The sequence below is a fragment of the Phoenix dactylifera genome, unplaced genomic scaffold, assembly GCF_009389715.1.
Source record: "Phoenix dactylifera cultivar Barhee BC4 unplaced genomic scaffold, palm_55x_up_171113_PBpolish2nd_filt_p 000840F, whole genome shotgun sequence".
Taxonomy (NCBI): domain Eukaryota; kingdom Viridiplantae; phylum Streptophyta; class Magnoliopsida; order Arecales; family Arecaceae; genus Phoenix; species Phoenix dactylifera.
In genome coordinates, this window is record NW_024068205.1 from 27,463 (window position 1) to 43,852 (window position 16,390).

The window sequence follows — 16,390 nt, forward strand, 5'->3', positions numbered from 1 at the left end:
GGGGGAAAGACAATTTCCTCCCACTCATTTTTCTCTGACATCTCTCATGTGTATAATCCTAACAAAATATAGGTTGGACCAAAGTTTGCCAAACTGAGTCGAACCGCCCAGTTCAGCCTGTATCGACCAACCCGGTGGGAGACTGGGTCGGTTCACCTATTTGCTCTTGGAACCAACTCCGAATTGGAACCGGTCTCAAACCAATAGAAACTGGCCGAAACCGGCCGCAAACCACATGGACTCGGTCCGAACCAGCCAGTTCCATGCAGAACCGGTGCGAACAGTCCAGTTCGCACCGAGTCAAACCAGTTCCGAACCAGCCCCCCTCGTCTCTCTCTTTCTTTTGTTTTAAAGATAAGTTGGGAAGGCCGGAGAAGTTTCTCAAACTTTCCCAACCTATTCGAATAACCTCTCCTCCATGGCAAAAAATCTCAGGCCTTTTCAACCTATTCGAATAACCCCCCTTCCCCACGGCGAAAATTATGTTGATTCAGCACGATTGAAGAAGAATCCAACCCTAAATAAGGTATCCTTCCTCTTTCCTATCTCATTTTCTCTCCATTTTTTTTGGACACCCAAAAATATCTTGAAATTTACAAAATAAGGAAAGATTATGCTCAATATTTTGATTTTGGCATGATTTTATCATATGTTGTAGATCTATGGATAATCCACACAATCACCTTAAAATTTTAAATTTTTAGAATATATAAAATTTTTAAAAATTAAAAATATAATTTTGGATTAAAATTAAATAAAATTAAAAAACTATAAATTTGGTGTCTATTTATTCAAGTTTTGATCCGATCATGCGCATAGAGGCCTAGAAGTAAATTTTTAATTTTTTTTTTTAAAAAAGTAAACTTTGACCCATAGCTATGGATCTAGAAAAATATATGTAGCATCCATGCTAGGATTCTATATGGATCTAAGCTCAAATTAATTTTTTAAAATATTTATATTTAAAAATTATTTTTTTTAATTTAAAAAATACTTTAATATATATAATTAATACCAAAAATTATGAAAAATTAGTTGTATGTAATACATATTTAGAAATATTTTCTAAAGTAAAAAATATGTTTGTCTTAATTTATAATATTTAAACATATTTTTTAATTTAAAAATTATTAAAAATATAAAAATAATAAATAAAATATTAAAAAAATTAGTACTATGTATTAGATAAATCAGATATATTTTCTGAATTAAAAAATATTATTTTAATTGTAACAAAATTTTACTATTTTTAAATAATTGATAAACTGACGAACTGGATGAAACCATTAAGGAAAAAGGAGCAATAGCGTAATATTGGTTTGAATTATGGTTCTATCAAACAAGTTCATAAACTTAGCTAGTGGTTACCCCAACATATCTGTGTTAGAAATATCCACAGGAGTTTCGACAGCTAATAAAGAAGTACTTTACTGATTTCAAAGCAACAAAGGAGAAGGTTGTCAAGAAAAAAGCGAAAGTGGACTGCCAAGCGGCAGAGCCACCTTCCTATCACTCCAAGAAGTCAAAGAAGACGACCACTTTAGAAAACGAGACACAGATGCAGGCTGTCATTCAGGCAAGCCTGGATGATCAGTAGCAGCAGGATAAGGTGGCCAGGCATATGGCTCGATTTAGGCCCTTATCCTACGAGTCGGGCTCTGGTTCTGCGAGCAACAAGGCAGATCTAAAGTCCAGAAGAACCTCCTTAGTTAGGAAGGCCGTCAGCAAAGGCGATGGTCGTATTGTATCTATGCTAGACACTTTTGGTACTAGAAAGAAGTCCTCCAGAGAGATTCCAGTAGGAGTCACCATCCGCAATTTAGATCCACATGCCTTCTCCGTATGACTCGTGCTGCCCGACAACTGGTACGGTGCCTAGTATCAGCACAGCAAACCATGCCTACGTTAGATATTTGTCAGTTCCGAGTAGTAAAAAAGTAGATTTGCGAGGGCCGGCACTAAACGAAGCACTATGGAGGACTTGGTAACGAGGTAGACTTCTGGCAGCGGACCAAAAAGATAATGAAGGCTATCAAACAATTGTACAAATGCTTTAGGCCGTGGACAGTGAAAAGTATCCTTAGATGGGCTTCTTGTATTATATGATGGAGAGGGCAAAGATTCAGATCAAGAAGGCAAATTCGATGTATGCCTAGGAGTACATCGATATCAGTGAGCGGCGGTGGGACTACCAGATGGATAGGGACTTGCATCTAGCAAGTAAGCAAGAACATTGAAAATTAGACTCCTCCTGTACTTGTACAATTTTACTAAAATAATTACGAACTATATCTGCAGTATACTACCTAAACCCAAAGTTTCAGTATATCGTACTTAGAATCGATATGGATGACGAACTTCTGGCTGCTCTGCGTAATATGATTTACAAGATGGAGCATGATCAAGAAGTCGCGGCTTTATGTCTAGAAGAGGTAAGTTAACTTAAGTAATATGTGTAAGTTAACTTATGTAATATGTATAAGTTAACTGATATCTTCAATTATTAGCATATTACAACACGATTCTTTTTTATAGATCAAAATATTTAAGGAGGGCATTGACAGCTTTGGAGTCTCGAGAGTTGTCGTAAGTAAGAAAAATATAAATCCAAGTATATTACACATCAACGATAACTATTATTGGGCGTTAAATGGTTACTAATATGATACTATCTTATATGTAAATTTTTCTGCGGTTGAATGGTGGATTCATTTTGGTTTGTCCGCGAGAAATCTTAAGCGGCTAGATATCTACATACTCTTCCAGATGGTCTCCTCGAGTGATTGTAAGAGAAACTGATTCACCTTCGCCCTCATCCACAGCAAGCAGAGAAATCGTCTAACACAGAAGCGCCTCAACGACCTTGTATATGTTCACTACAATCAGAGATTAAGGCTGAAGTGCATTCAAAAAGAAGTTGAGCTAAAGTAACAGATTCAATCCATAATACTTTCGTTGACGATAAGGATGATCCTACGATCGGATGGCTTGTGGGCCAGCAGTAAGAGCCAAAGCTTGATAAGCGAAGATCGCCTCCACAACCGGCCAGTTTCATAGCTAGCGAGGCTAGGATCGATGCAGGGCAATGGGCAGATCGCAACATTCCACGCATCCTTCCAATTGATTAGTCATAGCCACAAGGGTCACTAAGGAGCCAGTTATCACGACTCCTTGTCCGAGACATTCTTTCAGAAATATGATCGAGAGATGCTTAGACAAGGCCACCACAGTACCTAATCGACTTAGTCAAAAAGATGACATCCATCCTTCCAGCATAGCTAGGCAAAGAGAGGCACAAGGGATAAGCAGACAGTTGCTCGGCGCACCAAAAAAGGATAAGAAAAGGCAGGTTTAGTCCCCGTGGAGATGTGAAGGAGCCAGTTCATTACATTTAGAGACCAGGAGCAGCAACAATGACAGTTATGGCAGTCATGGATCTCCTGGCCATGAAGAGAGTGGAGGATATGAGACTACCGTTTATAAGATAGCTGCAAAGTGGTCTTTGATTCTCCGGTGAGCCTCAGTTTACGCATGCTATACAGGATAGGGACCAGTCCACAATGCATAATCTGGTAGAGCCTGCGATGATAAGCTTGCATATAGAATATGGGCTATTCGAGATCATTTAAAAGAATACAATGCAACTGTAGATGACCTCGCGTGTGGTAGGATCCATAGATATCTCAGGTTCCAAGTCGTATACGGGATCTTATCACCCGCAGCTATAGGCAACTTATGATCCATACAAATATGGATATGGATATGGCGAGTCTGAGGCATCGTCTTTCTGTAGCTATTATGCTAGGCAGCCGGAAGCATCTTATGGGTTAGATTTTGCTACCGGCATATTCGGATGGTCCTTTCACAGTTGTATTATCAGCTAGAGGATACCTCTCAGAGTCAGCTTCAGCGAGAGACCTAAATGTGTTTATAACCTAGAATGTGTTCCTTATGGGATGAACATACAAGACTACAACAACTCTTGATTAAAGGAGTGGGCTGATGTGCCTTCTGACTATGCTAATGATCTGAATATTTACGAGAGACATCGCCACGCGACCAAATTTTAGATATCAATATATATATTGTAATTAAAATATATGTAATTGATTGTATTATTTTATATTTTCCACTCACTAGTTGATTTTAGAATATTTCATGTTGTTTCTTGTAACATGCAATATCTCACTAATCATTCTATATTTTGTATCACTTTAAAACAACAAGATGCATCATTTAGGTTATACTAGGATCATAGAAATATCAAAAATATCAAATTATATTTAAAATCATTGAAAAAGTTGAAAAAATTGATTACTAACTAATTAAAATTGAAAAACTTAAAAAAAATTAAGCATATCGGTTCCGCACCGTATGTCGGTATGATACCGAACTAGTACCATATCGACCCGCCCGCCGATCGGTACGGATCCCGGTACCGATTCGGTGGACCTTGGGTTGGATGCACAGATGCATAAAATGTTATGTTCATCAGAGACATAATATCAGATCTAGGAATGAATTTTGATGAAAATCATTTAATATCTGAATTATATATAGCTTGCAGGACACCCTATACAGGCATGTAGTTAGTGATCATGACCCCATTAAAACTGCCCTGATCTTGTCGCATCTGCAATTCCTATCTGATTGGATTTAAGAGAGATCATGTAGGGGGTTGTTCTTGGTTTGTGTTCAAGAGATTAAAGAAGAAAAAGAGATGAAAGAAGAGGTTACAAAAGGCAAGGACGAAAGAAATAACAAAAGGATAGTCAGTATTTTGTTGTTAGCTTCACAATGAGGGGAAAAAACAAAGTCAACAGCCATAATATAGTTTATGCTTAAAAATGATAATCAAACCTAACAAGATATCAAGTATCAACCTTGTTTCCCCAAAACCATTTCCTTACTTTTCTTTTTAAGATAACTCTCCATTTTTTTTTGCTACTTTATTTATGTTAGTTCTTGATTTTGTATTTGATCCTGATCATGGATGTGGTTGTATCATTGTCCTCTGACAGATATAAATGGTAGAAGAAGATCTGCTTTTGCTCAGTGTAGAGTGTAGACACAATCTTTTATTCAAGTACTAATATCTGTTTCAATGAGATTTTGATGTTAAATCTTTTTCTCTAACCAAATTTGTTCGATAGGTTATTTAATAAGTTAATGGTTTCTGGACATAATGAGGAACGATGAGATAGAAAACAGCGGATCGTACAATGGACGAAAATGATTTTAGTTCAATCCACCAATAAATTGCCCCTAACACCAAAATCCTGGCTCCACTACTGCTAGGGGTCCACCATAGACTTTGAATCTTATTACTGATTTCTTGCCAATTCCTACAAAATACCAATTACAAAAAACAAAACTTCTGATATAATTGAATTAGCTATCTCATATCCCACTCCATAAAAAGACAACATAATATGATGCCACCCTTTGCAATTGTTCTCTCTTATACTCAACCAGATGGATCCCAGAATTATTTGTTGTGAGTTGTGACCCATTTCACTTCTTGGGCTAATAATAGAGGTTCCATTTCCGTTTTTATGTTTCTAAATTTTCCTATGCATAATTTATAGATGTTACATCTGTGTAGCAATTAGATAATAGTTATCAAGCAAACCAGATCAAACGTTATTTCCTTTATAAATAACAGGATGGGTTCTAGGCTTCTAGCCAAATCAAAACCAAAATACATAAATAAATAAGCAAACAAGTGAAGCATTTTTAACAATTAGTGTTAATCAGCTGATAACAATGGTAAGACAATCATAGAAGTCCACCTCATGTCTATAGTCATTAATCACACAACAATGACATGCAAATGTTCAAAGTAAGTCATTACCTGATCAAATAAAGCTGAGTTCACATTGATATTGTACTCTATATCCATATCTTTTAAGCCACTGCTGAAAGCTTTGCTATATGGAAGAGCCCACCTCCACAGATCTGCATCTTCAATATATCTGAAAAGCCTACCAACCCTTTCAAACTTGCTGTCAGGCAAAAATTTTGCCCCAGCCACAGCATTACTGCCCACTGCATGATTTTCTGAATTGTTACTTCTTGCTAAAAGCTTTTCCCTAAAGAAGTCAAATGCAATTGTAGCACCACTTCGTTTCATATCTATGACCTTGGCCACATTATTTCCAATGGAAGCATTTCCACACAAAGTTTCAAATGCAGTCTTATGATGATCCAAGATTGTCACGCTGGAAAACAAGAAGACAAAATAATAGACAATAAGAATTATTAAATTTGGAAGTCAGCACTACTAACTACCAAAAGGTGATGTAAAGTGACTACATCATGGTCAAAAAGTACAACCAAAATGATGCAGGCAGAAAACCCTACCATCATAAAATGTAAAACCAACTAACCTGATTTTTTTTCTTTTGTGTAGGGTTTTGTATCAAACACCTACATGCTAGTCACCTTTACAATATTTTAATAAGATCTATTTTAGCAATTATAAGCAACAAATAAACCCATTTTTGGTCTTAAGTAGGGTATATCTACCAAACATCATGACGCAATAGTGACTCTTATGATATTTTTTAAATTTGATTCATGCTAACAACTGTAAGTAATGCATCTAAAACTTGTGATTTAAATCATAACATATATTAGAATAGGCAAGAAACAATATCAACAAATAAGGGGAGACTGACATAAAAACAAAGAGACTGACCTCTCAACTTTTGAAGATATTTCAGCTACAAATCCAGAGGGTCCCACAAAATCCAGGAGGTAAACATTGCCGAGCTTTTCTAAAGGAAGAGTGTCCACCCTGGAAACAAAAACACTCACATAGTATTAGTTATACATGGCCCTAGTTTTGATTCTCTCAGTTTTATGTCTGAGCCCAAATTATATAAATATTTGCAAGGGAAACTTTACAATTGCATGAAGCATACTTAAATGAATTTTTGACCTCCACCACAAAATGAAAAGCACTTACATCATTTTTTTTCCTCCACATTTTGTTGACATTTGTTTGATACGTTAGCAATTCTAGTGACTATTTTGGGTCTCACGTGGGTCACCTTTAGACAAGGAATGTGAAACCGTCCCGAACCACCCGGTTCGGGGCATACTGAGCCATGCTAGCGGCGAACTAGGACGGTTCCGCCATTCATGAGAAACCAGCAGGAGGGGGAGAGGGAGAAGGAAAAAGAGGAAAAGAGAGAGAGAGGAAGGGAGGGCTGCTAGAGGCTGCCGAAGGGCTGCAGAAGGCCGGAGTAGGGGCTCCACCTCCAAACCCCTATTTCTTTCAAAATAGGGGTCCGTCGGAGCCTCTTTTTTATTTTAGAAATTTTAAGTGAAATTGGTAACCCCCTTGTCGGATTCACTTAAAATTTTCAAAATAAAAAAGGGCCCAAATTTTAAGTAAAGTCGGTAACCCCCTTACCGACTTGACTTAAAATTTTCAAAATAAAAAAAGAAGCCCCGATAGACCTCTATTTCAAATGAAACAGGATTCCGGAGGGCGAAGCCCCTCCGGCTCTCTGGGGCCCTTTGGTGCCCTCCAGTAGCCTTCGGAGCCCCTCTTCCCTCTTCCCTTCCCCCTCCCCCTCCCCCTCCCTCCTCTTTTTCTCTCTCATGTTCTCCCTCTCTACTATGTCAGTACGGGCCCGACATGAAATGACATGGGGGCGTACCAAACCATGCCACTGGCCGAACGGTATGGGCTCCAGTACCGGCATGGTGAACCTTGATTTTGGGCTTACTTAGTGTTATGGCTTCATATTTTTCTATGTAGAAAGAAGTCTATAAAGTAATTGGTTACTCTTTTGACAGAAAATGTAACAGCGTGCTAAAGATTATTAAAAGGAAATATAATCCAACATATATGCTGTAGAAATCCTTGAAGAGATTAAAAGGCCAATTACCCACTAAGTGATCAATCCCAATCACCTCCCTCCTTTTTACCTCCTTTCTTTTCTAAATGGATGATTTGAAGGAAGCAAAGGCTGTCGAATGTGGAATGGTCTTCACTTGTGCTTTGCCTCACTCATTCGTCATTCTACCAAGAATTCTCATCTAAGGAATGTAGAAACTCAAGCAGCAACTTGAGCATAGGTTCCTATTCTCCTAACTAAGGTCTGCCAAACTGGTATCGGGACCCGTACCGATCAGCAGCCGGCTTGGTACGGTACTAGTTCGGTCCTGTACCAACACATGGTACGCAATGGTGTGCCAATTCCAAACAGGCATGCCATTTTTTTCAATATTTTTTTAAGTTTGAATTAATGAGAATCAATTTTTTTCAAAAATTTTAAATATAATTTGATGTTTCTTGAATTTTTTGATGTTTTTGTAATCTCAATACATCCTAAATAATGCCTCTTGATATTTTAGAGTAATGCAAAATATAAAATGATTAGTGAGATGTTGCATGCAAGAAGAAGAAACATGAAATTTTCTAAAATCAATTAATGAGATATAAAATATAAAATGATACAATCAATTACATATATTTAAAATACAACCTACATACCGATATCTAAAATCTCATTGAGTGGCATTGTCTCTCATAGATATCCAAATTATTAGCATAATCAAGAGGCAAATCAGCCCACCCCTCTAACCAAACGATATTGTAGTCCTGTACGCTCATTCAATAAGGAACACACTCTAGCTTATAACCAGCCTTGGATCTCTTACTAAAGCTGACTCTGAGAGGTGTCCTCTGGCTGATAATAAGGCTGTAAAAGGACCCATCCAAATATGTCAGCAGCAAAATTCGATCTGCAAGATGCTCTGAGATACGTAGGATAGTAGCCACCGGAAGATGCCTCAGATACACCATATCCATATCCATATAGGCCATGGGTTGTCTATGGCTATGGATAATAAATTCCAGCATACAACTCGAAATCTCATACATCTATGGATCCTACTCTACATGTAAGGTCATCTGCAGAGTAGCCTGCACATGATCGCATCAAAATCTGAATAACCAGACACCAAATTTAGCCAGAGATTAGCTTACATGTCTCTAAATAAGCTTCTAGTTTTACAATTATTTTTGAAATTTTTTAAGTTTTAATCGAAAAATATATTTTTTAATTTAAAAAATAATATATAATCTAAAAAATAAAGATTTTTGTGGAATTGTGTATATCTATGGATTATCCAACAATCTACAATATATCATGAAATCATGCCAAAATAAAAAAAATTTGGCATGGCCTTCCCTCATGGCCCATCGAACCGGCCTAAACTGTCCGGTTCGGGCTGTGCCAAAATAAACCGGTATAGAACTAGGTCGGTTTGGCTGTGAAGACTGATTTATAACAGAAGGAGAAGAAAAAGAAGAAGAAGAAGAAGAAGAAGAAGAAGAAAGAGGAGGAGGAGGAGAAGGAGCAGGAGGAGGAGGAGGAGGAGGAGAATAAGGACAAGATGGAGGAGGAGGAGGAGGAGAAGGAGGAGGAGAAAAAGAACAAGAAGGGGGAGGAGGAGAGGAAGAGAAGAAGAAGAAAAGGAAGGAGGAGAAGGAGAAGGAGAGGAAGGAGGAGAAGGAGGAGAAGTAGAAGGAGAAGAAGAAGAAGAAGAAGAAGGAGAAGAAGAAGAAGGAGAAGGAAAAGAAACAGAAGCAGCAGCAACAAAAGAAGAAGAAGGAGAAGGAAGAGGAGGAGGAGGAGAAGAAGAAGGAGAAGGAGGAGAAGAAGGAGGGGAAGGAGGATAGAAACATCAAAAAAATCAAGTAACATAAAATTATACTTGAAATCATTGAAAAAATTGAAAAAACTTGATTACCATTAGCTCAAACTTAAAAAATATTTTAAAAAAATAGTGTGCCAGTTCAGAACTGGCACGCCATTGCGTGTTGTGTGCTGGTACCGTACTAAACTAGTACCTAACCAAACTAGCCGCCGACCGGTACAGGTACTGGTACCGGTTCGGCAAACCTTGCCTCCCCTTATTTTAGAAATTTCAATTGTTCGACATTGAGAAAAAAAGAGGAAATAAGATAGGTAAGGGGAAACATACCTTTATTTGGGTTGGATCCTACTGGAACCATCGAAATTAGCACGTTTTTTGGTCTGGGGGAAGGAGGTTGAAAAAACCATGAGGGCCTGAGAAGGCTTCTCCAAGACAGCTCTGAAAAAACCAATGCTAAAAAGGGTGGGGGAGGGGAGAACCAATTCAAACCAATGCAAACCGATCGATTCAAACTGGTGCAAACCAAGCACTATTCCCGCTTTGAATCGCCAGGCTCAAATCGGTTCAAAACGATTTGAGATGAGTTCCGAAACCATAGTCGAACCAACCTGGTCCCACATCCGTTCGGCTCAGTACGGCCTGAACCAAGCAGTTCGGGCCGGTTCAGCAAACCCTAACGAAGAAAAAAGTCTATATAGTATTTTACTCTTTTGACAAAAAATATAATTAGTAGCTAAAGATTATTAAAAGAAAATATAATATAGACTATATGATGCAGAAATCCTTGAAGACATTGAAAGGCCAATTACCCACAAAGTGATCAATCATCAATCCCTATCCCCTTCCTCCTCCCCCCATTTCTTTTCTAAAGGGATAGAAGAAAGCAAAGGTTATTGAATGGGGGCATAGTATTCACGTGTGCTTTGCCTCATGCCATCATCATTCAACCAAGAATACCCATCTAAGAATAATACGAACCCGAGCAACAACTCAAGCAAAGAATAATGATTGGCTCTCGAATTGTGGTTCCATAAAAAGTACACTACACAAAATAGGGCTTTGCTACAGTACTCCAATGAGCTCGTACAAATGCACAATCTCAGCCATCTCTTGTCACATTGAAGGTTAAGATTAGATTACCAGATTACCAATCATACAAGGTAAAATAATTGGGTTTTTTTGGAAATTTGGAGCCTATTTGAATATTCCTACAGGATCGGACTGAAAAACCTGTAGGAATCAAGCCTGTTGCCCATTTAGCTAGCATTTTCTAAGAGCTTGTCCAAACCCAGCCTAAATCTTAGCCTTTGAGTTGCAGGAAGGAAAGAAAGACCTATGGAGGTTTTTTCCTTCTTCCCATAAGATTTGGGCTGAGTGGTGTTTGGTTGATACAAGGCCATGCTTAAATAGATAGCCCAATCTACAAATCCTACAGAATTTTCAGCCCAATCTTATAGGAATATCCAACTAGGCCCTCAAATAGAACTCCAGCCAAGTTTCTATCACTTCACTTATTTCAATTCCTTCTTCTAATGGTCCTTAGTGCACCCTTTATTGGCAATAGCTCAACCGCCACGACATTGGCCCTCATCTCCCTCTACCCTATTCGACTCCCTCCTCCTTGTCATCCCACCACCATGCCCCAGATGGCGCTGTCCTGCAATTTTATAGAGATTTCATATCTTGACAGTGCTAACTAGTTGAGTTGGAAAAGTCATTTAGATACCAACTAGTATATAACCCATACGATACAAGAGGTATAATTTTTTTTCCAACTATTCTTGAAATACGATATAGCAGCATCTCAATTAGTAAATATAGCATTCTACTATGAAAGCTTTTTGAAATTTTAATCTACAAACTAACGGATTTGATTTGACAAAGCATCTACAGAGTTAACGAAATTTTCCATGGCAAGTTGAAAACTTATATTCATTATTGTTATAATTCTTCTCTATAAATTAATGATATCTATTATATTATATTTCTAATTATTCAACATGTTATGGATATAAATATTATTCAACACCAACAAGAAGGAAGATAAGCAAAATTCTGAACAACCATTAAATCAAACACAAACTGTGCACATCACAATAAATACCTGGAATAAAATATATTTTCGATATAGACCAAATAGAATATCTACCAGCAAACGAAGAGACACAAGGGAAAAAAGGACAGAATTCATCTTGAAATGAATTCAATGCAAGAAGTATTGAATTTAATGCAATGAACCACAACTCAGACACTAAAAGGGCATTACTCCTCAAATTCCAAGCCAGCCAATCATTAACAATTAATAGTTTCCCAACCACTTGGAGTTCGACTAAACAGCAATAAGCTTAAATGACCATCGAGCAAATGCTGCATACATTAATACAAGTGTCCACATGATGAATGGAGAACTCTGCATCTAAGCTTCCATTGCATATGTGTGTGTGTGTGTCTATATGTACTAGATTACCTTGGTTTTATCCCAACGTGATGAATGGAGAACTCTGCATTTGAGCTTCCATCATATAATGTATGTATGTATATACCAGATAACCTGGTTATTATCCCAACCTGACCTGCTTTTGGTAAGACTCCCGGCTAGGAAAAAAACAAGAACGAAAAACACTTGAAGTGAAATTCTTTCCCTTTAGTTCATTTAACTAGCATGGATAGAGCATTCCCAGTGGATAACAATGACTACGCTGCTAATCATTCTGATTTTTGATCCTTATAGTTCTTGGTTGCAATATCTTTTCTTCTGGGGTTTGAATTAGTTTTTAATATTGCATTTTGGATCTCAAATTTCCCTAACCGAAGGAATGAATTTTGCTTGCCAGTTTCCCTATATAAAAATAAGAGAATATTAAAAAGAGGAGCATGGATAGCAAGTGTAAGAACAATTGGACCACCTTTTCTTTAATGTTACAGTGCTAATTCCTTCCATCAACCAAATTTAGCGATGGGGTTGTCTTCCAAATAAACAGTTACAACTTAAAGACAAGTAATTCAAATTAGAGGAAATATTAAGAGCTAGGGTTTAGAATTTTACATTCCAGGCCTCGATTTTCACTTACAAGTTAATCTGTACAGTAAGATCGGAACTAAAACAAGAATTTCTTAACTCCTAATTAGATGAAACCTGGACTTGACAGTATCGAAGTACCTGATAGGATCGTAGACGGTATTGGGGAAGAATAAAACGGGTTGCGAGGTGGCGGAAAAGTAGAGGTGAGCCGCGAGGGCTGCGAACGCCCCGTCCGGGCATGGGTAGTGGTAGAGAACCGCTGATTTCTTCAGAGATTTCATGGCAGAGCGGCGGCGAAGAACGGAAGGTCCTGCAGAATATATGATGCAGACTGTGGCTTCTCCACCGGTCGCCCGAGGAATTCCGAGCTTTATTGGGAGCAGAGTTTTGAAGGCGAGGGGCGTTACGGGCGGAACGAGCTCGGCGGACGCGGAAAACCGAACGGTACCAGAGTCTGGCACGTGAAAGGCTCGTGAGAAATAGTATGCACGAAAAGTTGGAAGCTCCAAAGTTGAAACTTTTTTTTTAAACAAAAAAAGTAACTTGTATGGTTGTATTCATTTTATTACTAATTTATTAGTTATTTAGTACGTGCAGCACATAAAAAACTTAATTTGATCAGAACTTAATTTTTGACTAATGCCCTACGACTATGCAATATTTTTTATCATAGTCAAATTCTTGTTGAAATAAGTACTACTATAACGAGAATTATTAGCTATTATTGGAAATGCTAGAATAACAATTTACATAATTTTTTTTGCAGGTGCTTATTAGGTACACTGCAGGAGACCTCCAAAAATCATAATAAGATTACAAGAACCATTTGAGCAAAACTCTTGTATTTATGTAAGGGTGCAAATAGGTCGGGTCGGATTGGAGGCACTCAATCTGGCTCCTTGATCGGGTACTAATTTTGGACCCAGACCCAACCAAATAAAAAAGAGAATTAGGTCGGGTCGGGTCCACTGCTATTTTTGATCCAACGGATCATTCGAGTCGGATCAGGTCGAATCCATGTATAACCCTAACCCAGCCCAAAAAATTTTGGTCTGATTCAAGTCAACCCATCAATGGCTTCAAAACTTATTTGCACTTTCGCGGGCTGCAGCCTGCAGACCCAAATAATTTTACAAATTCAGATCGGATCGAGTCATAGGCTTGAAAATCCAAAATTACACAAATTTCAAATGTGTTGGGCCGGATCGGTTCGGGTTTGAATCAGTAAACTCAGCCCTGCTCCGAAAAATAGAACGGGTCTAATTTTAGAACCTGATCTGCTCCACGGGTCCTCCAAAATGGGTCGTATCACGGGTCAACCCGACCCATTTGTAGCCTTAATATTGTGGATTGTTGCGCATGAGCCCTATCCTAAATTAGTTAAAACTATCTGCATGATGCTTGGATGAGCATGTATGTCTTAACAAGGTTTGGGTTGTTTTTGCTGGAAAGAATGATTCACCCTTGAACAGATGGAAGAAAGGGTTGGAATATTTTGAGATATGTGCAAGATACGATCCAATAGTTGATGCTGCGAAAGCAAATCAATCATTCTTTGGTGCGAAAGATACAACTCGAACTCGCCGTAACATCCCTCTTAAATCAATCACACTGGAAATATATGACTTATGAGCAGACAGGCAAAGAAAAAGTTACAAACATCAGCATACTTGTTTGCAGGGATAAAGTAGAAAATCTGTGGTTCCTTTGGTTGGGAACTTTGGATGTTGACCAAACTTCCAAAAAGCAGCCACATAATAATTTCAATAGCCTACATTGTCTCCCACCATAATGATATCATAAAGTGAGAAAAAGAGCCCTATAAGTCATTATTCTGCACTTAGAATCCATGAGTGGGATAACTGTAGCAACTGATAGAGGATTCGATTACATGGTGTCTACCAAGCAGTTCACTGGATTGGCCCAGATGGTGGGCTCCCATTATCTGCTAAATAGCTCAGAAACTCAACAGATATATACTCCCCTCCTTGATCTGAATGCAGAGTTTTAATTAACTTACCAAGGCTCTTTTCCACTATGGTTCCATATTTCTTGAACTTTACAAAGAATTCAAAATTGGAATACATCATGTACATTATACCATACCTTGAGTAATCATCTACAAAGGAGATGAAATCTCAAATCCACCTCTAGGCTCTAGCTGCCACCCTTAGTGGACCATACACATTGGAGCGAGCCAACTTCAGTAGTTCGTTGGTGTCACGACCCGGGTCCAGATCCGTGACACGGCCGTGCTATTGCCGACTACTGCCCACAATAGCACGCAGCCTCGTACATGGTCAACAGGTAGTCAAAAGCAGTCAAACTTGCATATATCAAAAAGAAGGTATTACAACATACTGGTTCATATAAAGTACAGAGCTTCTACATAGTTTATATACACAAAAGTATATTCATATCATCCCAAAAATAAGGAAGCCCTGTTGCAAAAGAAAAATGCTTCTAGCAGCTGTCACTGGTGGTGATCTGAAAAAAAAAACGTAAATGAACAGGCATGTGGCTCAGTAAGTAATCCTGCATAATCTTGTCGAATCAACTAAAAATGCTAACTATGCTTATCAGGGTTTGAGAAGCTGACATGTATGCTATCTAATAAATCATCATGATAAAATATCCATGCTGAGTAAATAAACCAGTATCCTACATTATCAAGGAATCTTGCACATGCATATATATAAAGAAAATCGTGCCGCTGGCATGCCGTGGTCATACTCTCAGATACTACTGCGAAGTCATTCTCGGCCACTGGCGGGGCCAGCTCAGTTATTAGGCGGCCACTGGCGGGGTCGGCTCAGTCATTCTCGGCCACTAGCAAGGCCGGCTCAGTTGCATTCGATCAGTAGCTCTTAAGAGTTCGTGGACAATATTTCTTATAGGTGGTACCTCATGGATGCTACGGCGAATTCGTTATCGGTCACTGGCGGGGCCTGCTCAGTTATTAGTCGGCCACTGGCGGGGCTGGCTCAGTCATTATCGGCCACTGGCAAGGCCGGCTCAGTTGCATTCGGCCTGTAGCATCAAGAACCCTTAGGTACCCCTTGCAAGATGTGCAAACAACTAGAGGCAATTCATCATCATGCTTTATGCTCATGCTAATGAAAATTATGACATGCAATTCTGTTCACCTTACATGCATCATGAAATCTACATAAGCATAATTTATGCATAATCACCAATTATATGGCTAACACATGCCACTCATACACATGATTCATAATCCATATCTTAGGATATAATGTAATCTACTTATTTCGTAGGCACAATGGAAATCATAAAGCACATATAATCATAACTTGTATAACTAAAGCATGCCATATACATTCACCATTCACAGCTTATAATTTAGGGTACATGACCTACAATACAAGTATAACGGGTTAAATTTCATGCATGATCCATAAAAGATTAGGACAGGTTACTTACATACATGATTCACAACAAGATTAAAACAAGTTACTTACTGTGATTCGCTTTCTCCCAAGTTTCTCACATTCCGGTGACGGATCCTGAGCCACCTAAAATCACATCATAATAAGCATATTATTTCCTTTTTACTTGTTTGGATCCTACCCGAACTATAGCCCGAGTCTAATGCATCCGTATTGGAGCTTTGATTGGGTTCATATGGGTTAATTGGCCTTCTAATTGTCAATAAGCTTAATCCCCAAC

The 16,390-nt window shown here is 38.3% G+C and overlaps 1 protein-coding gene across 4 annotated transcripts in view; it reads right to left on the bottom strand.

Moving 5' to 3' along the window:
- Window positions 1–13,122, bottom strand: part of LOC103710566 — a 28,482-nt gene extending 15,360 nt beyond the window's left edge. For 2 of the 4 annotated variants that reach the window (XM_039120602.1, XM_026805983.2), the window contains exons 1-3: window positions 12,839–13,118; window positions 6,701–6,799; window positions 5,855–6,221 (exon numbers count right to left, since the gene is read on the bottom strand). In XM_039120602.1, coding sequence (XP_038976530.1) covers window positions 5,855–6,221; window positions 6,701–6,799; window positions 12,839–12,981 — 609 coding nt within the window. In that variant the 5' untranslated portion in view covers window positions 12,982–13,118. Of the gene's footprint in view, window positions 1–5,854; window positions 6,222–6,700; window positions 6,800–12,838 lie in introns of all 4 variants that reach the window. The other 2 variants (XM_039120604.1, XM_039120603.1) reach the window with 2 other exon arrangements.
- Between the last annotated feature and the right edge of the window lie 3,268 nt (window positions 13,123–16,390).